We start from the raw sequence: 27,820 nt of genomic DNA, 5'->3' as shown, positions 1-27,820 counted from the left end.
ACTTGATTATTTCCTCACTTCCGGCAGGGTGTTAGCCATTTTGTTTCATCTGTCATCAACGGTTGCCAAATGAAAAAGGGAGATGGAGATATTCAGGAGAATATCTCAGCTAGAAACAAGAAATAGGAGCATCATATTTATATAGGGAATATACATGTTAGATTTTTATCTTGAAATTTAGGTAAGTAAAAACTTACGGAATGTAATGAATGTTTATAGGCCTAAAAGATGTGTGGTGTTTATTTTTAGATATCTTCATGATCTAATGATGTTCCACAATAAGATACTTTATACGGAAAACAGTAAAGTATTTCTACCGCACATACCAGTTAGGAAACAAAGGGAATATGTTCCTAGATTTGAAATGAAGTGTTGAAAATAATTCTGTAAAAAATTTTGTAAGCGACAAATGATGATTTTGATTTAAATTTCATCAGATGTAAAACGGAGTGACACATGATATGTAAGAATGAAGGGAAGTAGTCAATAGTGATATTCATTTTGAAATTGTCGATGACATTAAAGGAAACTTGGTCATCAGTCCTACTATTGATCAGCTGTTGATAGTGCAAATGAAAAATATTTTGGAAGTTTTCATGGTTTATTTATAGAAAGTCACAATAATATTGATGTCATTGTCTTTCACACAATGAAACCCAACATAGGAATGTGTAAAATAGATACAATAGCTTCACAATGTTAACATGTAGAACTATTTGTATTTATAATACAGACTCAATCAATTGGATCTGAAAGTAAGCGTATGTTTCATTTCTATTGGATTCTTAAGATTAATGAAAGTAGATGTCAGAGGCCTTTTAAAATTTCATAATCTATATCTACTGACTTTGTTTTCATTACATACAAAGGAATATGCTCAGGGCTAGAAATAATTATTTTATTCACTAGTCACTTGGGCTATCATTTTTACTGGTTATTTGATAACTTTTACAGTCCTGTTGGACCAGTGGATATGAAAACTACTAGCCCAAATTCCACATATAATAATAATGCAACATTTTAATGATTTATAGGCCTAATAACTTGTTTAGGCCATCCTTAAAAATATCTTCGTTTCCCGCACCCGATCCGCCATTTTCAACATGGGTCGGTCGGTCGGTAGATTTTTTTTTTCCTAATTGAATGTCTGTCCAAAGCATTCATATATGGTTTCATGACAGTGTAGTTTGTTTGATATTCGTAGGATTGGTTAACTATATATCGTTAACCGATTGGTGACTGTATTATCTGCCATAATACTATCCATCTCATTGTGATCCAGCCTCACCCTCCAACACCTCCCAAATGCACCATCATAGTGAAGTTGGAAGTGTATTGTAGTAACATACATATGCTCCGTATGGGACGTATGGGTTGTCGCATGGTTTAAAATAAATAAATATAAATAAATAAGGACCATCGTGTACCAACATGTCTAATGACTGTGGTACTGTCTTTTGATGGCCGGACACATACATGTGGTCATATGTCATAAATCATAATTAAATAAAGAAGTAACTTATAAATGAGTAAAGAAAATTTATTATAATAATTTTTATTTGATTTATTTAATAATTTTAATAATAATTTATGTTTAATATATTATAATTTTTTATAAATAACAGAATATTTAATATTTATTTGGATTTTAATAAAAGGTAATAATTAGTAATATTAGTAACAGGTAATAGTAATAGGGATGTAGGTATGTATATACATGTGAAATAACTAAAATATATACAGAAAAGAATTAGGGTAGGGTCGCCAAAGAAAATTTTGATAATAGAGTGCTACTAGTTATTAGTTATTAATCATAAATTATGCCATACAACAATTTTGAGATCGTCATTAGGCAAGAATTTTGAGGTCATCATCAGGTGCTACACCTCATACCCTGTACCATGTTTCTGTAGCTAGATCCAGCTAATATAGCACGACATGGCTCCCTAACTCTTATTCGATAGTATGTATTATGTATGTAAACTAAAGATGTATATCGTAATAAAATAATAAAGTAAAAGAAGTTAATGAGTTAGTTCATGTAACAAATTAGTATGACATAGACTAAATTAATGACTATATTAATGGCTATAATAATTGATTTTAAAATTAATGTATACCTGTGATATTACAGCATAATAATTTACATATAAACACACATTTACATATGCACAGATATATACACATAATATAATAATAATTGTAATCCATACATATATACATATGGACATATCCGTATTCATATAAAGACAAAGGAGGGAAAGAAAGGAAGAAATTTTTTTTGGCGTAAGCAGGATTCGAAACCGCGCACATATAGATGGTAGGCCATCAGATCTTGAGCCCAACGCTCTAACCACTCGGCCACGGAGGCCATACGTTATTTAAGGCCAAAAGTTCATTAGAATGCTGTAAAATTAAGTTTAATATAATAATTATTAATGTTTGTAAATTTATATGTTGTAAGGGTTTGTAAGCATATACGATAAGAAACTTTTAGTTATGGTAGTAAATATTTGTTAACGTTACAGTGCTATAAAGATTGTGTATAAATTTATAATGTTAAACAGATGTCGTATAAACATTTAAACGATGAAAGGACGTTTTCCGATGTATTGCTCAGATCTATCTTTCGAATAGTTTTGGTTACGATCTCACGGTCGTCCATAAAAATTGTGACAGAAAACACGGCGAACTTCGCCATGTTTTCAAATTATGACTGTTTGGTCGTAAAAATTTCTCTTTCGGAGCAACTCCGCTTTTGTCCATACTTTGTGTGTTGGAAATGGCCGAGTAGTTCCGGTTATCCATTGAATTCTGTACAAGGGAAATAACTCCAAGGCTCAAAATAATATACGGAACGATTCCGGTCAAGATCCGGTTTAAAAAAAAAAAAGACGTCCAATGACCAAAAAAAAAAAATTCGGTCGCAACGTTTTCACACAGTCGGTCGGGTGCGGGAAACAAAGCTATTTTTAATTTTGGCCTTATTCAAACTAGCATCAACAGTGGATTTTAAGAAATGTAATCTTACTATTCGCCCTATCCATGTTTTGCACTTTAACTTAAAAAATAGTTGGCATTGTCTTCCCTTTTCCTGTCATTTGTGAAAGTGTAATGTCACCAAATTACGAAAGAGTCACAAATAGATAGCTTATTCTAATAGACTTGCAGCGGAAGACCACATTGTTAGAGATAATTTAACTCCGAACGTCTCCTGTGGCCCGTTCCTCTGTGTGAAGAGTAAAGGAATCATATGAGGATTGCGGATTGTAAACTCTGCTTAAGATAATTTGTTGGTACAAACATTTATGAATTTATCTAAACTGTGTTTCTTCATAGTACAACTTAACAAAGTGAAATCAAGAAATTATTTTGCATGCAATTAATACCTGGGCGCACACACTATCTAATATTTACCAACTTGATCGTTGAGGAATTGTAATAAAGTAGTTAAATTAACTAGCCACAAGGGCAAATGCTCTTTACAAAAACACTAGCATAAATCCATAATTTACTGGCCTTGGATCATCGGGCCATTACAGTTATTTTTCGAGCCCTGTATGCTATGCATTCCCCAACATTTTCTCTATTGCTGGTTTTTTTTAAGTCCATCAACTCGGTTTAGACAGATAACATTGATTTCCTCTTGAGATCAAAGGACATTTTCAGTAGTCTTAGACAATATTTTTCTCAATTATTTCTAAATTTACAAAACAACAAATAAACACTATGGTTATGAGGCAATAAATGAAACAAAATAACAAAACTTATAGATATTCCATTATTCAGCATTAGAATAAAGTCAAGTACTGTTCATTTATATTCAAAATCGAATCCATCTGCAGAGCAATTGAGATCATACTTGATTGTTAAATAATGTTTTTTATGACCAAAGTTAGAGACACCTATAAATTTCTTGGATATAGACCTATATAATCATATTGTATTTGTTATTAGGAATTTGTTGACACAAAGAAATCAAGTAATAGTTTGCATTGATGAAATATCCTGTTTAAAATTGGTGATATATTTAAAACTGATGTTTTCCCAACAAAGCTGAGTAACATACGTAAATGAGGAAACCCCCAGAGTTGAAAATTTTCCTGTGCTGATAGTGAATCATGGGTCATCTGTTGAAAAGACGACACTTAAAGAAATAGTTCAAGTAGGTACATGCCTATAAAAGAAATTTGTTCTTAGGACTTCTTTTAGAAAATCATTTAAGGCAAGCAAGTTTGTTTGTTTGGTTTTTTTTTTTTTTATTCAAGATCATTTATATATTACTATGGTACATCATGTATTTTAGTAAACATTCAGATACGGTCATCTGTCTTAATGATTTTAGGCATTCTTTTCTTTTTTCTTTCCATGTTAATTTTTCATTTAGAAGGAGCTTTATCAGTGTGATCAGTACAAACTAGGTAGTCACCATCAACTTTCTGCACATTGTCACAGCTGTAACTAATATCAGGAAAAACAAGCACTACTAAATCAGAAATGTGGGATATCAAGTGGCCCCAAACAGGACAAGTTCTTCCTCACAAAAACTTTGGTAAAATCTAAAGCTTTGAGATTAAGTGATTCACATCCACATGAGTCTATTGATATAATTCAATGGTTGATCAGCTGCACAAGTTCCTGCGCAGAAAAGCTTAGTACCTGCATAACACACAGAGGGGTTTTCCTGGCTTATTTTTGGGTCTAGTTAAATAACGGACCCATTCCCAATCCAAAAATCACTGATACTTCCCCAATTTTCAATTTTTATTTCCCAATCAAGTGTCCTTAAAATTTCATATGTAGAGAGTCAGAAATAAAGGATGGTAATTTGCTTTTCTGTGCGCAATTATGAAATATTAGACATGCTAGAGGTAAAAAGTGATCTGCATTCTCTACGTTACACGAAGAACGTCAAGTTGTGCTAGTCAACTTCCAAATGTTCCAATAAAATGTTTGATCATAAAAAAATTTATGAAGCTTTATTTGCAGTAGAAATATTATATTTTAATATGATCAACTTTATCAATCCTTAAGTTAGTATTTCATATTATAGAATATGTGGCCATATGCTTACATTTTAAAATTCGTTTTTCGTTGATTAGATAATTTGCTGAGTAGATCTAGTTCAGAGCAGGTAGATTGTTTACCTTAGTTAGTACCTGTAAAATTATTATGTTACACAATTTCAAATATTATATTGAAAAGGGACAGTTAGAAACACCAATAATGTGAGGAATTTGGTTTCAAGAAGCAGTTCTTATGTGGGAATGAAACCATTCAAATTTTCTCAACGAGTGATAAAGAAGTATCAGTAAAGCAGACTGTGCGGATCACAGTTTATTTAAATAATTATATTTGTTAAAACACAGGCGATTACATTTGTATATATTTGATAAATATATCTCATTTAGATTTGTCTTGTTAATTTTAACTAATAGCAATTTTAAATTAAAAAAGCCACAAGCATTGCTGCAAATAAAATGTCAATATGAATAAAATTACCTGGTAGAAATAATCTTATTGAATGGTTACTATGTGTAGAATTTAATTGTAATGCATTTAACTATTATATTTTTTTTTTACACAGGGGGGGGGGGGGGGGGTGTAGTCTTTGACAATTTGAAAGATTTTGCTATGATTATATAATATATATCTCATATTTTGCTGAGTGATCATTAAAATGCATCTAGTAAACATTTCTCTTTTCTTCACTTTTATCGATTATTAAGCACAAAGCAACCCTTTTTAAAATTTTCCCAGTTTGAACATTTTACCCTTCAAATTTCCCATTTCTATGGACCCAGTGTGAAAGTGGTAGGAAAACCTCTGACATATGACTTGTCACATACACACAATGCAGGAAACCACTTTTTGCGTGGTTTTGATAGTTTGAGCACTAGAAGAACATACTGCTTTTCTGTTGGCCATCAAAACACTGTATGGTGTTGACTTCCTCCTGAATTTTGTCCGTTTATCTGGATTTTCAAAAAGATTGAATTTAACATTATATACCCTCAAAAAAATCTTAAAATTTCATTTATAGCCACTGACAGTATCACTGTCAAATGAATCTGTTTTTTATTTGCCAGTTGATGTTTCGACTGTGTAACTGGTGTATTTGGTGGGGAAAGTCCACCATCCAGGCCCAACTTGTCCGTTTCGAATTGAATCAAATAATTTACTCACAGATATGTTGGCATGAGAACACTAATTATTGGCTGTATTAGGGGGCAATGGTATTTACAAAAGGTGCCTTTTTCTCTGAAATGTCTTTACATCAGACATTTTCTATCCTGCAGAGTTTCAAAATCCGTCAGTCATACCGGCAAAACAGATAGAAAATCATAAAATTCGCTAAACTAATGGTGGGTATGACTGATTATTATCCACCTTAACAATCCAGAGTTTTTCATTGTTACAGAAGGTTTCTGTCTTTTCGTCTTAATCTGAAAAATGCTTTAGCGAGTATAGTTTTAAATTTTCTACTGAGCCCTTCATGTACTCTGATCTATTGCCATGTCTTGGCCGATAAAAGTTTGTATCAGGTTCAAACCCTGGTATTAAACGAAAAGCCCTATCAAAAAAGAATAGTGTGAATGAGAAAAGGTAGGAAGAAACTCATCTCGATGAATTCAATATAGAATGGCTCATATTACGGAAGAAAAGGGCATCACATGCTCCATTTATGTGGAGGTATGACAAACATGGCCTTTTTCGAAACCTGCCTTCACTTCTGGATTTAAAAAAATTGTTTCTTAACTGTGTCCAATCACGAGACATCCTCTGTTCGTTTAAAATCTGTAAGTACTGAGAGCTATCATCAGAGTACTCCACCAAATACCGAGAGTGAGACCTTGAGTGAAAGAGATCGTGAAAGTGACTGGCAGAGTGAATCAGTGTTTGAGTCTGACTGAGAATGAGAGTGGAATTGGAGAAATTGTGAGAGAGTGAATCAGTGTTTGAGTCTGAGAATGAAAGTAGAATTGGAGAAATTGTGAGAGAGTTAGAAATTAAAACCAATTTTGGATTACAATTGAATGTTTTGCACTTATTTATTTTCAAAACGCATACAACATTAGTTAATGTGAAAACCTACACCAACAATTATATTTGAATTTATTCGAAATGATATAATTTGCTTGGGACTGGTAAATCACACTTAAGTCATCATTCCGAACGACTGATAGAAATATTTGGTTTTCTGAAACTCTTGGGACTGGTGGTTCTATTCTAAGGTATTTACATGATGTGACAGTGATTTATGTAAGAATTGCATGCAGACATGTATTTAGGGACAGGATGTATAATGAACTTGAAGAATTACTCCTTTAAAAAAAATCACTTTAACCAGCCAGTTATTTATACTGTGGTGTTTTATGTACAAGTGTGAAATAGTTAAGTCAGTCCTGATGATAAGTTAGATAAAACATATAAACTAAGAAATGAACTGCACACCGGCTATGTGAAGGCTGTGTACCTTGTGTCCTTTCTAAGGCTGTCATCAACACTCCTGATCAAGCAGTATATTACACTCTTCTCAGAAAACACAGGATCAGGGCTGTGGAATTCACGTGTAGGTAGTGGTTTCTTTCCAGGAAGATTATGTCATAATATTCCACAATTCTTTATTTCAGCTTTTGATGCTTTCAGTAGGATCAATTATATACCAGTAGAACAGGGCATAGAGATAATTGTATTTTCAGGATAATATCATGAATGTTTTGGTGTAGTTGGTGAGTATTCAGAATAGTTTATCCAATAGCCATTATGGTGGGTTTTTTTTTTTTTTTTTCATATAAAGAAAACCTGTTTCTGAAAGAGTTTACATTGTGGAATTGAATGAATCAATTACTTTGTTACAAGCACCCCCCTGTTTATCAATTCTCTTCCTGGAATGTCGGATAAAGATAGACTATATGAAATGTATTATGGGTGTTTATTAATTCTCTTCCTGGAATGTCGGATAAAGATAGACTATATGAAATGTATTATGGGTCGATGTGTACGGTGTACTCTAGAATGTGAAGGATTGTTGTATATAGGAGCACAGTCTCCTGATCACCTTCAGTTTAGATTTAAACAAGGTCATACATTTTCAAGTGTTATGCCTTTTTAATTAACATGCACATCATTTTCATGGAGAGATTTCTAAGTGCATGTTACTGCCAGCTGTTGACCTGCTACATTCTATGTAAGTGGAAACCATTACTTCTATTGTTCTTATTGTAGGGGAAAATATTCATCAAAATGAAGAAAAGGGATTCTGAGGGAGGACATGCAGTGTCGGCCATGTCCGTTTCGTCTAGTAACTCCCGCGGTTCCGAGCGCCGGAGACTAAGCCGGTTTTCACTCAGGCGACTATTTTATCCAGGGGTTAGAACGGGAAAATCCAAATCCAGGATCAGTTTGGACTCAGACTCTGGTAAATCAGAGATGAGCTTAAGTCCGGCTTCATCAGAACGAGAACCAGCACGTCCAGTTCACCTTGTGAACCAGACTGTTCCAGAGGTGGAGCATCTGTCATTAAAGAAATCGGTTTCAGGAATGAGAGAGTGTCCTCTTTGTTTAATTGAACGACCTGTTGAGGACTTCCCAGATATCATGACGTGTCATCATCGGTCTTGTAGCACTTGCCTGCAGACATATCTAAAAATAGAAATCACAGAGAGCAGAATTAATATCTCCTGTCCGGAATGTGCAGAGAAATTTCATCCAAATGACATCCGGAATATTCTCCAGAACCAGAGTCTAATGGACAAGTATGAAGACTTCATGGTCCGGCGAGTTCTTGTTTCTGATCCTGACGCACGCTGGTGTCCAGCCCCAGACTGTGGGTAAGAACCAGTTTTGCGTAATATACACGCCATTTATATACCATTTTATCGACAAAGCATGCCATCATTAACACCTTTTCACAAACAAATCATTACTCAGTGATCTGGGTAAGCTGGAGTCATTAAACTTGTAGTACTCAAGCCGTTAGAATGTTTAAAGCATTTATATTGTATTCTGTTTGTCAACAAAATTCGTGAACAAATCTGATGTACCGGTAGAAACAAGGCTTGTGTCCTCCCCCTGCTTGATATTCATAGGGCACAGGACAAGAATTTCCCCAATCTGCTATGAAACAACCATATTCAAACTATCTTTAAAGAAAATCAACAGGTCCATCTGTCTGTCCCTCCGTCTGTGCATCTGTCTGTTTTGGCTGCACCTCCACATTTGTGATATAGATATATATCAAGAAGTTAATGTTTACTGGAGCTTACTTATGACTAGTCAATTTGTCATAACCTCTAATCCAACATCAGGTCACTGTTAGGAAGAATCTAGTACCCTGTTCACACGAAGCATTGAATGCGCATTAAACGTAAGTTGATGTGCATTAAATCTGAATCGCCATCATACGGCAGTTTTAATGTGCAGTAGTTTACTTCAAATTTATATCGCATCTTTAATGCACATCAAATTTCCTTCACATTAGTTCTGTGTAGGGCTGTGACAAAAAATTTCGGGTCGGTTCTAAATTTTTACTTTGGGTTAGGGTATTTCATTTCGGGTCTATTTAACTATTTTAAAAATCTAAAATATACTGTTAAAATCAAAAACCTTTATTGTATTTTGTCACAATAATTATTCGGGGACATGGACTAAGGTTTAGACTCAATATCCATGGTACTAGGAACAGCATTGTCACTTCTATTCGTTGCTTTCAATGTTTTGTCATTCATGGCGATGTTGCTCCTGTGGCGTATTTTCAATGCGTTTGACATATCTTGCATATATATATACTGCCATTATTTACAGTTTTGTCCACAATGCCATCATTTAACATTAACAATTGATCAAAATACAGCCACCTTTGAGAATTTTGACATCATAATGATTCTATTTTAAAAACCAAACCCGAACCGAAATACAGAAAAATGAAACCGAACCCGACCCGAACAACACGACCCGCGATTTTCGGTTTTCGGGTACCCGTTGCAGCCCTAGTTCTGTGTGAATGCAAAGCAAAGCTAATGCAGATTAAATGTAGGTGTATGGCATAATGGCAAGTTTGAGTTGCATGCATTATACAAATGGTCAGCTATAGATAATAAAAAAAAAATTTTCAGAGAAAATCTAATTAAAGGGACTGGTTCACGATTTTTTATAAAAATATATTTCATTTTTGTTGTTAAACATTAATGTTGACAGCCAAAATTTTGACCTTCTGAATGCAAGAATAAAAGCAATATTTTAATATTTTAAATTTTTGTTATGTAAACAAAGACTTGTGTCTTTTTATGTTGACAAACAAACAAGTGAAATGTTGATTTTGTAATGTAAAGCATCTTAATTTTGCATAGTCACAGATTTTGACTTTTAGATGACACATTTTACCCTCAAAATCATTCGAAATGCTTGAAATGTGAAAGATATAATAAACTTCGATCGATATTTATTTCTTTTGAAAATGTCGTAAACAATAACATACCACAATCTTTGTTTACAAAACAAATAATTAACTTTCTATAATGAGCTCCTGTAATAATGTATAACATTGATTTTTATGTGAAATCTTTTAAACACATTAGACAGTAGATTTTGATCATTAAAAGTGAAATAGAAAATTTGGGGGGGGAAACCGTGAATCAGTCCCTTTAAGATAATATTAATCACTAAAAAAGTACAAACATGTTGTCAGTATAACTATACTACATTTTAACACCAAAAACATAACACTAACATACATTGCCTGACAGCCAACCGTGATTGCTGGACGCCCGTAATTTATTGTATTCTAAATACACAATTCGTAGAAAAACAAGGCGTTTTCCCATATACAAAAATTAAGATAACCTTCCAACTCCATATACAGAATATGAGCAATACATAAATAACGATAATTTTAAATATACCTCAAATCCCCTCTATATAGCACCAGGGCCGGCCAGGAAAAACTAGAAATAAAACGATGAAAATCGCAAAAAACTCTAGAAAACCTGTCCGTTCCCAAGTGCCGCTGGATGCAGGGGTTTGTGAACGGACCTCACAACTTATTTGTAAATGTTTAACCTTTGCATGGCATGGATGAAAACATAAGATTTAATTATCCATTAAGTTTCGTCTATCTCATGAACGGCGGCTAGAAGTGAATACCTGAATTGCAGCTCGAAAACCTGTTTTTCTAACTCGCATTCTATTGGCTAATAATGGATCATTCCATTCTACCTGTACAATATACTGTACCGTCAATACAACATTTTCCCTCTATTTCTAACGAAACGCGGGAAAATATAATTATACAATGCCAGACGTAGATCTGAACTTATAGTAACAAACATATATGAGATTCAGAAAATTGCTATTGTATGTGTTTTCATTTTTTCCCGTGTTTTACATAACTTTCTTCACATAGCCTGGAAGTTATTTTGCCTAAAAACTATTTATTCTAGATTATTTATTTTTGTCAAGAATATTTTCTTTTTATTCCTGTTCAAATGGAAAGGCTTACGAATTTAATACAAATTAGTTTACTTTGCATCATCACTATTTTAACATTATTTAATTCGAATCAATTTAATGTGCATTATTTTACTTTGCATTAAATGTAATGCGAAGTAGAATTTAATGTGCGTCTGTGTGAACAGGGCATAGGTCTCTTCTTGTTAAGGAGAAATGTTAGAAGCTCGTACTAATGACACATTTATCACACATTCTCAGGCCTTACTGGCAAGCAGGAAAATGGGCTTCGAATGTATTACAGTAACATCCATTATTATTTCGAATCAAAATACGACTATGAAAAAATTATTTGTCTTTTTTTTTTTTTCAATAAATATTTGCTAGAAACGATGAGATCTCCCCATAGTAAGTCTAAAACCATGTTAATATTCACTGATAAGTGACCTACACAATAGTGTTCAAATTTCGTATTTCCGGTGACAGTAATACATTTGAGGCGCCTTTCTTGAGCTTGCCGGAAAGTCACGAGAAGTTGCGATAGAGTGTTTCATGACTACCAAGGTCAAGAATCACTGTTTTTAAAAGGTTAGAATTACTTCAAAATTTATCTAAGTCATATTAGTTTTGTAATGAAGAAAGAAAGGCAGTGATTGTCACTTTCAATCCTGCTATCAAATTTCAAGAACTTTTTAAAAATACATTTATAGCAACCTGTAATTAAAGTAACTGTAAAGTCCAATGTACAGGTATATATATATGTAAAATCAGGTCACTTCTGATTTAGGTGGCTTACTACACCCAGAAATAGTTTCTCAAATCAGTACGAATTGATTAATCATTAAAGATATGATGATATATTATGAAATATTTATATATGCCAAAAAGGCAGAAAATCTGCAAATTCGGATAAAAACATGATTTTCAAAAAATTATTTCAATACATATGAACAAAAGACTGGTGGATTTGAACTCGAGATCTGCAGTTCACCAGCCCAATGCTTTAACCACTGAGCTACGATGTTAGACAAACAAATCGATCGATACAAATACTTTCACAAAACATTTGAATCGCCATCTTGTGACATAGTGTCATAAAGAGTATAAGCTTTAGTGTAGTGTACAGGTGTATGTAAAATTAGGTCACATCTACTTAAAGGTGTGTACTGGTGTATGTAAAATCAGGTCACATCTAATTAAAGGTAAGTACAGGTATGTGTAAAATCAGGTCACATCTAATTAAAGGTAAGTACAGGTATGTGTAAAATCAGGTCACATCTAATTAAAGGTAAGTACAGGTATGTGTAAAATCAGGTCACATCTAATTAAAGGTGATTGTATTGTCTAGGTTAGAGGTGTATGTAGGTCAGAGTCAGTTTTCATTCAATTGATTGTATTCTAAGGCAAACATTGAAGTGTTGGATGTAGTACCTGAAATTTTGTGTTGTGAAGTCATATTGAAAAAGTCAGAGCTATATACATTAAGTACAGGGAGTTAGAAATGAAGTTTTTATCACTAAGATCACATTGATTTGGAATTATGACAGAACAATTGTTTTATGATTGATGTCCACACATCAAAGTGCCCTATACAATCTGTTGGTTTTTATCTACTCTGCTTCAGTCCCATTGTGAATTTTGGGCTCAGACACAGCAGAGATTTTCTTGGTTTAATGTGAGTCACTTTAGTCCCACTGGATATTATTTTGTTCTGATTAAAGGTCAATTTCTGGGGGAAAAAATAAGTTTTATAGGCAGATATGTTAGAGCTAGAGAAGGTCTTCATATCACATGAGAAAAAATTATTGGGAATTTATCGACAAGGATTTAAAGTTCGTGCGGAAACCCACTGCATTTATGATAATGGGAATATGAAACTATCTCCACTTCACCAAGGACAAGCATCTTATTCTTGCCAATTATGCCTTCTCTTGCACAACATTTTGTAAAATCAATAGACTGGGGTAATTTTACTCCAGCTTTGGGCCCAGGGCAGTCGATTTTTGTTAGTGTGATGTTTCTTGACGTGCAGGCTGATCAGTATCCGAGTCTGCTGCAGGAAGGTCAACAAATCAGAAGTCAGCTGGCATAATGGTCCATGCATTGTCGTGCGTCAGGTTGTTATGAGGTAGATTATCCTGATGAATTATGTTACAAAGGAGTGTTAGACTTGCAGATGAAAAATAAATTCTGTGAAAAGGAATGTCACAGTCCAGTTTTGGCTTTTTTTTTACACACACACACCCTTCGTCGTAAGAGGCGACTAAATGGGGCGGTCCTTCATAAGAGAACACGAAAACCGAGGCTCTCGGTCAATGCAGGTGTGGCACGATAAAGATCCTTCCCTGCTCAAAGGCTGTAAGCGCCGAGCATAGACCTAAATTTTGCAGCCCTTCACCGGTAAGAAGTCACGTCTCCATATAAGTGAAAAATCCTCTAGTGGGACATTAAACAATATACAATCATCCCCCCCTCCCCCTTGATATGGAGGGTATATTGATTTGCACCTGTCTGTCTGTCTGTATGTTGATTTGTAGACCAAGTGTCCTGAGACCTGTGTACTTAACAGACATCAAACTGGCTCCCCCTAAGAAGTAGATGACTCCTATTGGTTTTGAGCACACAAGGTTAAGAGTCAAATTACTCTGGACATAGGAAGATACTGTCCGCTCAATATCTTGAGAACCTTTTGCTTGACAGACATCAAGCTTGGTACACTGGTGCATCCTGAGGAGTAGATGACCTTTAATGATTTTGAAGTCAAAATACTCTGAACGTAGTAAAGATATTGTCATTCGACAACAGATGTTAGGGATCAGGGTAGGTTAAGTTCTTCTGTGTGACTAGATTTGTTATGAGGCAGAAGCAAAGTTACAATGACTGAGATTAGAAAGTAAAGTTTTTACCTAATGAATCACTGTTAGAGTTTACGATTTTAGTGCCTACATGTTTAGTCAATATGGAAATTGATTTCTGAGATTGAATTTTAAATGATTTTTTACTGCTTTATGCAATCAGGGGTATTAAAAAGTACAATAAGGGTTGCTGTTTATCAGTCTTACCTAACAGGAAGCACCAGTACGTCAACCAAGACGTCAAAGTGAACACTACCCATCAGTATTGGACTTGGTTTCACAGCTTGTGTGCTCATACAAGTAATAGACAGTAGACCGACAGGAGGTGTACTCACGCCATCTTCATTTCATGAAAAACCCATGATAAACTGGTTCACAGCCACTAAATTTTGTGAGCAAGATGATTTTAAACAAACATGAAAAACTTTGAATGACTTGTTCATGCTGAGAAATATTCACGACGATGAGACTTTTACAAACGTCGCCAAAAATTTTCATGCATGAATGAAAGTTTGTTGACAATATAATTATTTACAAATTAAAGAATTACCGGTACATGTAGTTAATATTGTTCATGTAAACATGTGTCAATTATTATAATTATTTGTTTTATATATGTATAGCTGTAACTTTATATATATAATTATGTTGCGATTTTTTAAAATTTTGTGTGTATTGGAAAAAGTAGTAAGTTATTTTGAAAGTCCATAAACACCCATAGAAACTGAAAGTCAGTAGGAATGGTAGTGAACAGTACAAGCTTTGGAAAATGGACAGAACTCATCAGATGTCAATTTTCAGTTTACTAACCCTGCAGTCATATTATCCCAAAACTGGCCATTTTCTTGTGCAGCATTGAGGAGTTTCAACATTGTTGTTTTTGTTTGGTTTATTAAATGTGATGTTTTTCTATTGACAGATACGCTGTTATCGCCACAGGGTGTGCAGGGTGCCCCAAAATTAAGTGCGAACGTGCGGGATGTGACACATATTTCTGTTACCACTGTAAACAACACTGGCATCCGAACAAGACGTGCGACGCAGCAAGGGCAGAAAGATCACCCAACATGCGCTCAGCCTCTGTCGGTTATGGCCCCGATTCAGAGTTACAAAACAGTAAGTCTCCCGAATGATTACCAGCTAAAGGGGATGGACTGTAATGCTTATAAAGATGATGGACTATAATGCTTATAAAGGGGATGGACTGTAATGCTTATACTTATAAAGAGGATGGACTGTAATGCTTATAAAGGGGGTGGACTGTAATGTTTATAAAGGGGGTGGACTGTAATGTTTATAAAGGGGATGGACTGTAATGCTTATAAAGGGGATGGACTGTAATACTTATAAAGGGGGTGGACTGTAATGCTTATACTTATAAAGAGGATGGACTGTAATGCTTATAAAGGGGGTGGACTGTAATGCTTATAAAGGGGATGGACTGTAATGCTTATAAAGGGATGGACTGTAATGCTTATAAAGGGGATGGACTGTAATGCTTATACTTATAAAGGGGGTGGACTGTAATGCTTATACTTATAAAGGGGGTAGACTGTAGTGCTTATACTTATAAAGGGGGTGGACTGTAATGCTTATAAAGGGGGTGGACTGTAATGCTTCTTGTCTGAGCCTTGTAGAATTAGTTCAGGCGTATAATAAAAATGTATGATTCTGGTTTCCGACCCTTCCCTATTATTTTTTTATCCGTGACCCTAATCTTTTAAAGCTTGGAAGGAGTCAGGATCCTATTGGTTTCCCTCAGTTCTTCCATTGTTCTAGGTCATCTGTGTCATTCAATATGATAAGTGAATGTTGTTGTCCCTGATCTGAAAGGGGCTGAAAGGAACTAAACCTTAGAATGATGCAATCTTTAAAATCAGCTTTTCCACTGCTACATACATTGTATAGCTTACAAGGTGCTGTGTGTAATCATAACAGGTAATTAGATCCCCATGTTGTATAATTATTTATAAAATTTTGATATGCAGGATTTAATGTGATGGGTTTATATATATGTCTGGAATAAAAATCATATCCCACCTCTGAGGAGTTGAAATACATTGATATGAAGGAGGTGAACAAGCATTGTGATGTTATAATCAGGCATCAAGATACTTTTTAAAAAATCGATTCAAGAACAGAAGTGGCCGGATTGCTTTAAATTATGTTATCTATCATAGAGACGGCAGTTCAAAACATGCTGGAAAAATGACATATTAAATGTAGAGTTTAAAAAAAAAAAACCAGAAGCACTTTTAAATTGTCACATGTATATCTTCAATGTTTTTACAACATCTATAATTTACAATGTCTGAAAAGTGTTAAGTAAAAGCTGTGAGAGGAGTTGGTTACACAAAGTAGGTACCATGCTTTAAAAATGACAAAGTTCAACTACATCATGTACATGTCAATTTTTCAAAGAATGTCTGATCACTTCCAAAAAGACACATGCACATCTTCAATGTATCCATAACAACTGTACAAAGTTTGAGGAACATCAATCAAATTAGAGGTGTGAGAGGAGTTCATTACACAAAATAGTTTCAAGATATGCTTAAAAAATGACAAAGTTCAACTACATATAAATTTTTCAAAAAATGTCTGATCATTTTCAAAAAGGCACATGCACATCTTCAATGTATCAAGTTAGAGGTGTGAGAGGAATTGATTACACAAAGCAGGTACCCTATAACAGGGACACCCGCCCACCCACCATTCACCATTTTATAAGCCGTGCAATCCAGCCACCGTCAAAATTGTATAATTCATAAAAACCAGTACCGTCAAAATTGTGTATAAGGAATTCCTGAAGACACATTCATTTAACCCTTATGTCCAAAATTTGTTATATCCCTGAATGAAAGTTTTTTAATTTGCAAAGAAATTCCTAAATTAAAATGAAAATGGGTAATCTGATAAGGTGCTAATTTTGGCATTAGGCTTCAAGTCGCAAAATAATGATTTATAAATTTAAAACCTGTTATATTTATTTTAATATATTACATTTACGTTACAAAATTTATGACGAAGAAAACTACTGCCATAACTTTATCTTTTAAATTCACCGAAATTTTACACCCGACAAACATATATATCTACTGTTCAAAACATCCGTTTGGCAACTTCCTTGTCTTATCAACATATGTCTCTACAGAGGACGACATCAAGCCTTGTCCAAGGTGCGGGGCATTCATCATGAAGATGAACGATGGCTCTTGTAATCACATGGCCTGCCCGGTGTGTGGTGCTGAGTTCTGCTGGCTGTGTATGAAGGAAATCTCGGACTTACATTATCTAAGGTACGTACTGACCACAGGGCCATACAACAACTCAGACTTACTCTATATCTAAGTAACCACAGTATCATACAACTCAGACTTACTCTATCTAAATAACCACAATATCATTCAACACTCAGACTTACTCTGTCTAAATAACCACAATATCATACAACAACTCAGACTTACTCTATCTAAATAACCACAATATCATACAACAACTCAGACTTACTCTATCTAAATAACCACAATATCATACAACAACTCAGACTACTCTATCTAAATAACCATAATATCATACAACTCAGACTTACTCTATCTAAATAACCACAATGTCATACAACTCAGTCTCACTCTATCTAAATAACCACAATATCATACAACAACTCAGACTTACTCTATCTAAATAACCACAATATCATACAACAACTCAGACTTACTCTATCTAAGTAACCACAATATCATACAACAACTCAGACTTACTCTATCTAAGTAACCACAGTATCTTACAACTCAGTCTTACTTTATCTAAATAACCACAATATCATACAACAACTCAGACTTACTCTATCTAAATAACCACAATATCATACAACTCAGTCTTACTCTATCTAAATAACCACAATATCATACAACAACTCAGACTTCTCTATCTAAATAACCACAATATCATACAACTCAGACTTATTTTATCTAAGTAACCACAATATCATACAACAACTCAGACTTACTCTATCTAAGTAACCACAGTATCTTACAACTCAGTCTTACTTTATCTAAATAACCACAATATCATACAACAACTCAGACTTACCCTATCTAAATAACCACAATATCATACAACTCAGTCTTACTCTATCTAAATAACCACAATATCATACAACAACTCAGACTTACTCTATCTAAATAACCACAATATCATACAACAACTCAGACTTACTCTATCTAAATAACCACAATATCATACAACAACTCAGACTTACTCTATCTAAATAACCACAATATCATACAACAACTCAGACTTACTCTATCTAAATAACCACAATATCATACAACTCAGACTTGCACATCTAACTAACCACAGACTCACAAATGAGCTTTTTTGATCAGAATTTGTCTGTGAACAGTAGTGTCATTTTTGGTAACTTTTTACATAATGAACTTTGAAACTGCTTTGCTAATTTCAACCAAATCTGGCACAAAGCATTCTTGGGGGAAGGGAATTCAAGTTTGAAATATACTTAAAAATATCTCTTATACACTTAATTAAGCTGCAGTTTTCAAATTGGTGTGACTGTATTTTTTCTTATAGCTGTAGTATAAACCGATCTTTATTGATCGACTAGTTTTATAGTAGAGATGTGTCCATTTGGAATCAAAGTTTAGGATTTCATTCATCTTTGGGGTTCATCTGACTAAGGAGAGCATTGTGGCCCATAGACCTTTTGTATTAAGGGGACATGTAGGGAAATATCGAGACAAGTCTAACCTTCGAGCCTCAAGACCATAAACTGAGAAGAGACTAAACATGCTAAAGTCTAAAGGTCCAATCTAACTAACTTTTAAAATTATTTTCATAACCTAATAATATTTTCAGTATTTGTTTTTATTTTAGTTTTTCAACTTCTGTGCTAAATAAATTTTAAGGTATAAGTAATCAAAAGTTTGACTTCAGCCTATTCTCAGTTTATGGTATGAAGTCTAGACATTATAGATTGTCTCTGTGTTGATGGACGTGGTAGAGACACTGTCTTCTAGACATTATAGATTGTCTCTGTATTGATGGACGTGGTAGACAGTCTTCTAGACATTATAGATTGTTTCTGTATTGATGGACATGGTAGACACACTGTCTTCTAAACATTATAGATTGTCTCTGTGTTGATGGACGTGGTAGAGACACTGTCTTCTAAACATTATAGATTGTCTCTGTATTGATGGACGTGGTAGACACACTGTCTTCTAGACATTATAGATTGTCTCTGTATTGATGGACGTGGTAGAGACACTGTCTTCTAGACATTATAGATTGTCCCTGTGTTGATGGACATGGTAGACACACTGTCTTCTAAACATTATAGATTGTTTCTGTATTGATGGACATGGTAGACACACTGTCTTCTAGACATTATAGATTGTCTCTGTATTGATGGACGTGGTAGAGACACTGTCTTCTAAACATTATAGATTGTCTCTGTATTGATGGACGTGGTAGAGACACTGTCTTCTAGACATTATAGATTGTCTCTGTATTGATGGACGTGGTAGAGACATTCAGTTTGAGGAGAGCCAGACACAGTCTTTGTATTGTGATCGTGTTTATTGAATATGAATGTGGAAACAGATGATGGGTTGGTATTTAGATATGAGGAAGCAGGACGTCAGATACAGTGTCCATTTCACATGTTTGTTTGATGGTTGTATTGATTTTTTAGACAATTGCAGCCCCTATCACCGCTATATTATGGCTTGATATGTTCATAACAATGGCAGTGTTTTCTCTTTTATATGTAATGTACATTGTTAAGATTTGATTGTCTGGTCATCCTTTGTAATGCGTGGACTTGTAAATTCTGACAAAACATTACATCCCTTTTATTATCATGAAGTAACTAACTATACATTTGTTAATAGAATCATTAAGTAACTAACTGTACATTTGTTAATAGAATCATTAAGTAACTAACTGTACATTTGTTAATAGAATCATTAAGTAACTAACTGTACATTTGTTAATAGAATCATTAAGTAACTAACTGTACATTTACTGAATTAAGAATCATTCATTGATCCACAAGAATCATTCATAAATAAACAGTATATTTTAAACAGTACATTTACCTTTTATCAACAAACTGAACATTTAACGATTTTGGAATCATTCATGTTTTTGATTTCCCTTTCTAGTCCCTCTCGCTGTACATTCATGTATGTTTTTGATTTCCCTTTCTAGTCCCTCTGGCTGTACATTTTGGGGGAAGAAGCCGTGGAGCAGGAAGAAGAAGATCTTATGGCAGTTGGGGACCCTGGTTGGGGCTCCAGTTGGGATCACTTTGATTGCAGGAATCGCTGTACCAGCTATGATCATTGGCATTCCGGTGTGGGTCGGGAGGAAGGTGAGAAATTGTGGCAAAGATATGTCATTTTATCTCAACATCAAGCTCACAGACAATGTGAGTGTCATTACAAAAATCTGCACAGAATTCATAGGAAAATGATTCACTAATCACAAGTCATAAGGAGCATGTTCCAATCACAGATTTCAATCATTTGATTATTCCTAGCACTTGGTTATGAAATTCTGATTGATTCTCTAGCTTTAACATTTAATTACAGTACTTTGTAACTCTTTCTTGACAATCGGTGATATTGTAGATATACTCCAAGTATGAACTGGTGTACACATCAAAACATAAACGTAATTTGGCTATCACGGGGGGCGTGGCAGCCTCAATCATCGTGGCTCCGGTGGTGGCAGGGCTCACTGTGGGTAAGTAATGGGGGGCTGTGTCAAAATAAGGTAGTAAAAAAGTTGTGGTCACCGAAAAGTGTTGAAATATTCTCAGTTTTTAGGTGACAGCCAGTTGGGAAGAAATCATTATAGAAAGTTGTTGAATATGTCGTTGTCTAGTTAGCAACCTCAATCTCATGTGGATAAATTGGTGACTGTGTAAGCCCTGTATATGTATTACATTTGGCTGTATATTCTGATTAGCGTCTTTCATGGAAAGCAGCTACTGCTAAATCAAGTACCTTGCTATATGTCTTGCGTATATAGATTTTTATATAGCACATTTAAAAAGCGCTAAATCAAATCTATGGTAACTTGTTGAAAAATCAATTTTTGCCAAATATCATACATGCTAGATATACTACATTTACAGAAATTTAATATACCACATTCTGGAATACTAAAATTACCTCATTTTTTAATACTAAAGTTAACACATTCTGGAATGCTAAAATTACCACATTCTGGAATACTAAAATTACCATATTCTGGAATGCTATAATTACCACATTCACATTATATTGTACAAGATGTTCAAACCACACATTATATTGTAAAAGTTGTTCAAAACTTAGCTCCATTCTTGAATTAAACTAAGAAAATTGAGATCTCAGGCACATAAGTGATTTCTACAGTTATGTGTAGGTAGACTTGATGTCATGATGATGTCACATTGGTAGTTGTATATTAATGAATGAATGTCATTTGTTGCAGCAATAGGTGTTCCCATCCTTCTGGCCTATGTCTATGGGGTTGTACCAATCTCCCTCTGTAGAAGTGGAGGATGTGGGGTCACGACCTCAGGGAAGGGTGGAGTCCGGTTTGAATTCGATGAAGATAATGACACTGCAGGGACCAATGGACAACATTTAGGTCAGTGTTGAGAGACATGATGCTATCATTTTTCATTACTTAAACATCTTGCTAGAATTTAAGAAGGCAGACATCACTATCAAAGAAAAAGAGATCTATGTTTAAAACTATGGATTAGTCTTTCTGTTTTAAAAAATCTTCTGTTAGATTGTGCATCAAATAATTACTATCCAATTTTGCATGCAGGTTGCTTCATGAACAGTCATCATTCAGAAGACATTTTTCTATCAAGTATTTTGAAATAACCTGTAAGTTTCTGTTGTAGATAATCAAAGCGTGGGGACGGGTCATAATGTGGCCAATCCCAGCATTGGCCCAAGTATCGGGGACGCTTCATTAGGGATGACCAGTAGTCTCAGTGCCAGCGGGAGCCACATGGAGAGGATAGGGATCATTCGGGACGAGGGTGACACCGCCAGCACAAGGGCTATCGGGGGGCTCAGTCTCAACGGCAGTATATGTGAAGGGGCCTCTCTCATTAGTGCTTTCCAATCAAAGTAATTCACTTGTTAACTGTCCTTTTGCTACCAGTGCTGTTCGATTACATTGTATCATAGGCAGATATAGATACACACGTCCATGTTAACACATTGTATCATAGACATAGATACACAGGTTGATGTTAACACATTGTATCATAGGCAGATATAAATACACACGTCCATGTTAACACATTGTATCATAGACATAGATACACAGGTTGATGTTAACTCATTGTATCATAGGCAGATATAAATACACACCTCAATGTTAACACATTGTATCGTATTCAATATTATGTTGATGCTTATTGGGTATGTTAAAGAAATCAGGAGTTTCCATTATGATGTGGTTGAAAGTACAAAGAGGAGATTGAAAAGCTAACTTTTGTGTCAATGCATGGCTTATTGTTAGACGGTCAGAGACAGTAACTGCTCAGAAGCTACACAATGGAGTGGAATTTTCCTCAATCATGTTTTCCTTCCTTGTTCTGTCTAAGTTGTTTACTACCTCTTTGTACTTCAGTCAGCTTAAAACACGATTTTATCCTATACATTACCCCAGCATGCTAGAGGTTCACAGTGATATACTTCTGACTTGGTGTCGAGGTATATAAGGGACGTTAACCGAAGCTCTAACTTATTGGAGTATCATGTACATGTACCTTGATGCTTAATCCAATAGTAGATCACTCTAAATGGTGTTTATTAAAAGTGTAATAACTGCAGATAGCACATTAGCACACATATTCTTGCATTACAAACTATGAAATAAATGAATTGATGTAAAAAGAAAATTATTTTACCTCTAGACTTGAAGTTCAGGCGGATGTTTCATCAAATCTACAGAAGAGGAACAGTTTCAGCAGTGGCTCGGCTAACTTCAGTATTGGGGAGAAATCAGGGACTGTGTCTATAGGGGATAATGCCAGTACAAAGGCCCTAGCTGGATCTATAGCGGGGTACAGGTAGGTGTCGGTAGAGTTCAGCTCTTTGGAGAAATCAGGGTATAGATTGGAGAAATTCTAGGGTATGGTTTGGAGAATTCTGGGATATAGTTTGAAGAATTCTGGGATATAGTTTGGTAGTGATGTACCGATTATCGCCGACTTTCGATTGTCAGTCACTATAACTGAAAGAATGTGAATAATCGATTGTTATAATATTCAAAATCGAAAATTGCAGACGTCGATATTTTATTTAATAATACGAATATTCCTGCCTTGACTTCAACTAAAATCAAAAATGGCTGACGAAGCTGAATAATCTGATAAGATCGAATAGTGTTTTAACGTCCCTCTTGAAAATCTTTCACTCATATGGAGACGTCACCATTGCCAGTGAAGGGCTGCAAAATTTAGGTCTTTGTTCGGCGTTTACAGTCTTTGAGCAGGGAGGGATCTTTATCAAGCCACACCTGCTGTGACACGGCCCGGGGCTTCAGATTTTGCCTCTTACAACAAGCAAAGGGTAATGAGGCTCTATTCTAACCCAGATCCCATAAGAACAACAACAGTCGAGAGATCTATCCCTATTCCGGGAAAACAAAATCGAAAGTATGGGATTATTAACTTCAAATTTCCAATGATTGATGTCTCCATACAAGTGAAAAATTCTCAATCGAGGCGTTAAACAAGATACAATCAATCTTATGATTTTATTGTAATTAACTTAATAATTAGGGTAAAAAATAAAGTAAATTCAATATATTTCTGCTATAAATTTGAAATGAATAAAATTTGATTATTTTTCAATTAATCAATTGAAAAGGTGCATCCAATTAATTTGATCATCGATTATTTTTTTTCTGATCGCCCATCACTATAGTTTGGAGAATTCTGGGATATGGTTTGGAGAATTCTAGGATATATTTTGGGAAGGAAAGCTTTTCAGACAGGAATAGAAAGTTTTTAAATAATTTCCACAATATTTGTCAATTTCTAACTTGGTTTTAAGTAAATTAATAGTAAGTATCTTGACCCCATTGTGGCTGCAGTCTAACAATAAGGTCTGAATGACATTCTGTGTATAGAATGATTTGTATTCTAGTATTTGTTTTATTTATATTATTATTTTTTGGTTTTTGTTTCAGGGACAAAGACAACACCTCTATTGGGACGTCTCCATATGAAGTGCAAGTCGATGTGGATCCTCCTCAGACTCCGAGTTCTGAGGACTACACTGAGAGAAACGTCCCCGAGAAGCCTCGCAATCAGTCAGGTCAAAGTTCACCAGTGTCGGGGTGCAGTGTGCGTTTTACTTCCATGGATGATCACAAGCATAAGTGTCGACGTTGTAAGCGTTCAGTAGCCAGTGACCGTGGGTCAGAGCAGCAAAGTGTACACTTCTCAGATCGTGTCAGTTTACAGAATTTTCAAACAGATGAAATTGTTTCCCAGAGTTTGAACGAGAACTTGGAGGAGATGGATTTAAATGAAGAGTCTGTGTTCGAGCCGGTTAATAACCCTATATTTAAAGAAGTCATTTGTGGTAAGACACCTGAGACTTTTAACGATCACTCTTCTGCTTTTGAGAAAGCTCTAGCAGCATCATTACCGGAGGTAGAAAGTGATAAACCGGTTCTGAAGGAGACGGAAACGGCACGCAAGGCAGTGTCAACCACTGCTCTGATCACACAGCTAGACTTCAAAGGCATGGAGAATCATCGCAATCTGAGCAAAAGTAAAAGTCATGAAGACTGTGCTATGGCCAAACAAAAAAACAAAAGAGGAAGGGTCCGACATCACAGCTGTGAAATTGCCATGGACTCGGGACGCATCTCTCCCTCGTTGCTGGTCAATCAGGAACGATCAGTGCTGTGACAGTCTCTCTGTGTGTCAGTTTCTCACTTCATCAGCACAACATAACGCCATTAATGCTCGCTCATCGTATAACTGTTTATATTAATATAGTCATAGGTTGTTTATTTACATACTTAAGATATTCTTGACTTAATGCAATGCAGTAACGTACTACATTTTTCGTTTTGTTAATCTAGTTATTATGTTACTTTATTTATAATTTTTGCAAATTACTAAAAAGTTGTGCCTTTTAAAATACCCAGAGCAGAAAGATCATAAGCCTCAGCGTATAATATTGATAGTTTACTGGGAATGATGAACAATACATTAACATTGAAAAAAAAAGAGAGGCTATTTTGAAATTGACAAGATGAATGTTTGTAAGGCATAGACAGAATGCTTCAGTGTATTTGGTCATTAGAGTTCAGTTTTCTGTAATGAAACCAACAAGACTAGAAGAACAGATTTGATTTGTCAAAATAGCATGTTTCTGCACTGGGTGTTTTAAGGGTGTCGTGTTGGTGCTCGATTTTCATTATTATTTTTTTCTTTTTCTCATTTGCTCATTGCCATATTAAAACAATGAGGATAAGTCTTTGTGATAGCTATCAGATCTATGATGTTGCAAGTTGTTTGGAATTTATTTTGTACAAATTTGTTTTGTTTGGATAAATGTTGTTTTTAATATTGTGGTACGCTGTGTGTGTGTGTGTGTGGCAAATCAAGTGGAATTTTTTTACTCCCTTTTTTTAATCTCTGTGAAAGCATTTTTGAAAATCCAGTGATTTGGATATTATTTTCTTATCTAGACAATGGAGTTGTTACATGTACCCTGTCTATATTCAGATGCTTCAATTAATGCACTTTTGTTATGTGTCAAGGTGTTTTTAAATTTACTCTTAATTTAAGTAATGCAGTTAGTGCCTTCATAGAGAAATAGACTTTCAACCACACTCATAATAAGCCTGTGTAACCTACATGCATACCATATAGTTAAATTTAATGATATATTTATTCGGTCCTGTGTGCTGAATTCATGCAATTCCTTTTATCTGATAGCAAGAGAAAAGGTACAGATATAAATACATGTATACTGTAGGGAACAGTCTCTTACTCCACATCTTATTCACACTAAATCTTGTTCACGTTAAGTCTTCTCCACACGAAATCTTGTTCATGTTCAATCTTGTTCACATGAAATCTTATTCACACAATGTTTAGTGTACCCAGATATTTCAAGACTTTCTTGCAAAAGAAAAAAAAAATCCTTTGGAGATGTAAAAAAAAATTTATGTATGTCAAGTTTCAACTTCCTTATTTTACTAAAACCACTAGTAAATGATACTTTTATCAGTAAATGGACCATGTTAGCTTTAATGATAGTGCTTGCTTTATCATATAAAATATGTCAGCAAGTATTCAATATACGCTTATCCAGCAGCACTCTCATGACCATAAGAACAAATTCGGTGCACGTTAGAATTTTGAGAAAGGCCGGTGAACCAGAGAGAAGGGAACAGTGTCTACTCCACTTTTCTGAGATTTTCAGTGGTTGAATGTAAAAATCTTTTGCCTTATTTACCAAGTGATTTGTGGTGCTTCCGACATCTATACAATGGAAAATATCAATGAGTTTGTTAGATATTTGTGTTGGTTGTTTTAGTCCAAAAAAAAAATCTTAAATAATTTCATGACAGGGACTTCTACCACCAAAAGATGGGCCAAAATATTTGACAGGATTTTAGCTGACAGAAGGGTGTAGATTTGTTAGTTCAGAATTACATGATACTTTTCCTCTTTGTCACAAGTGTCATCAGCTTTTGGTGAACAATTTATGATAAACATCAACTTTTGGTGAACTCAGCTGATGTTGTTTTATGTTTACGTTTGTTGTTACTGTTGTCGAAAATCTCTTTTTAGTTCCATGATACATTTTCCTCGATTTTTCTGATAGTATGTACATAAGTTGGAAGTTGTATGGAAATCAGATATTTATTTTGGATATTTTCAGTGACGGACTCTGTCAAGGTGTGCAATATTTTGATGACTAAGTCATTCATTTAGACAAGACAACTTGTGCTTCACATTCCAACATAAAGACCAAAACGAGCCCTGAGAACATAACTGTAAACAAAGTGGGTGTGTCTTGTCTCTCTCTATCACGCACGTGTTATGATATATAGAGCTTACTATGTCAGCTAGTTAGTCAGTCGATGCTATTTCATGTGTTTTGGATATTTGTCTTACTAAATTAACCAGCTGTTGAATTTCGAAGTATATATGTGCAACATGTCAAAGACAGAAATGTTTGCAATGTGAATATATTAGAAATTAATATTTTGAAAACTCATGAACAAAATACAGTCAATTTATGATGTTTCTTGGAAAATTGAATGAGGTATGATTTCAAAAAAGAAATAAAATATGATGCACATAAAACATCATAAGAGCTTTAGTCTTTTGTGTACCAATTTAGTAAGCTCTAGATGGATGTGTGTAGCTGTGTGAAGTCTTAAATACACTTCAAAGCTGATTCCATGTTCTATTATACTTGGATCCACCATGTGAAATTTTT

The 27,820-nt window shown here is 34.6% G+C and overlaps 1 protein-coding gene across 4 annotated transcripts; it reads left to right on the top strand.

Annotated features, from left to right (window-relative positions):
- Positions 1-27,689, top strand: LOC125645500 (E3 ubiquitin-protein ligase RNF19B-like). Of its 4 annotated transcripts, none has more exons than XM_056142249.1 (10): positions 1-181; positions 8,230-8,834; positions 15,223-15,419; positions 17,458-17,602; positions 20,535-20,697; positions 20,957-21,071; positions 21,807-21,965; positions 22,231-22,462; positions 23,257-23,412; positions 24,537-27,689. In XM_056142249.1, exons 2-10 carry the CDS (start codon positions 8,248-8,250, stop codon positions 25,264-25,266), a joined length of 2,484 nt encoding a protein of 827 aa, XP_055998224.1. In that variant the 5' UTR covers positions 1-181; positions 8,230-8,247; the 3' UTR covers positions 25,267-27,689. The 4 variants fall into 4 exon arrangements, with proteins under 4 accessions (XP_055998224.1, XP_055998223.1, XP_055998222.1 ...); XM_056142248.1 differs by lacking the exon at positions 1-181 and adding an exon at positions 7,364-7,573; XM_056142247.1 differs by lacking the exon at positions 1-181 and adding an exon at positions 7,625-7,733.
- Positions 27,690-27,820: the final 131 nt, after the last annotated feature.

The sequence above is a fragment of the Ostrea edulis genome, chromosome 6, assembly GCF_947568905.1.
Source record: "Ostrea edulis chromosome 6, xbOstEdul1.1, whole genome shotgun sequence".
In the NCBI taxonomy this organism is placed as follows: Eukaryota; Metazoa; Mollusca; class Bivalvia; order Ostreida; family Ostreidae; genus Ostrea; species Ostrea edulis.
This window is presented reverse-complemented; position numbering and strand designations above follow the sequence as displayed.

Coding starts and splice junctions, on each gene's coding strand:
- LOC125645500 (XM_056142249.1), top strand. CDS start 8,248: ATGAAGAAAAGGGATTCTGAGGGAGGACATGCAGTGTCGGCCATGTCC. Junction 17,603..20,534: donor TCGGACTTACATTATCTAAG/GTACGTACTGAC, acceptor TTCCCTTTCTAG/TCCCTCTGGCTGTACATTTT. Junction 21,966..22,230: donor GACCAATGGACAACATTTAG/GTCAGTGTTGAG, acceptor TTTCTGTTGTAG/ATAATCAAAGCGTGGGGACG.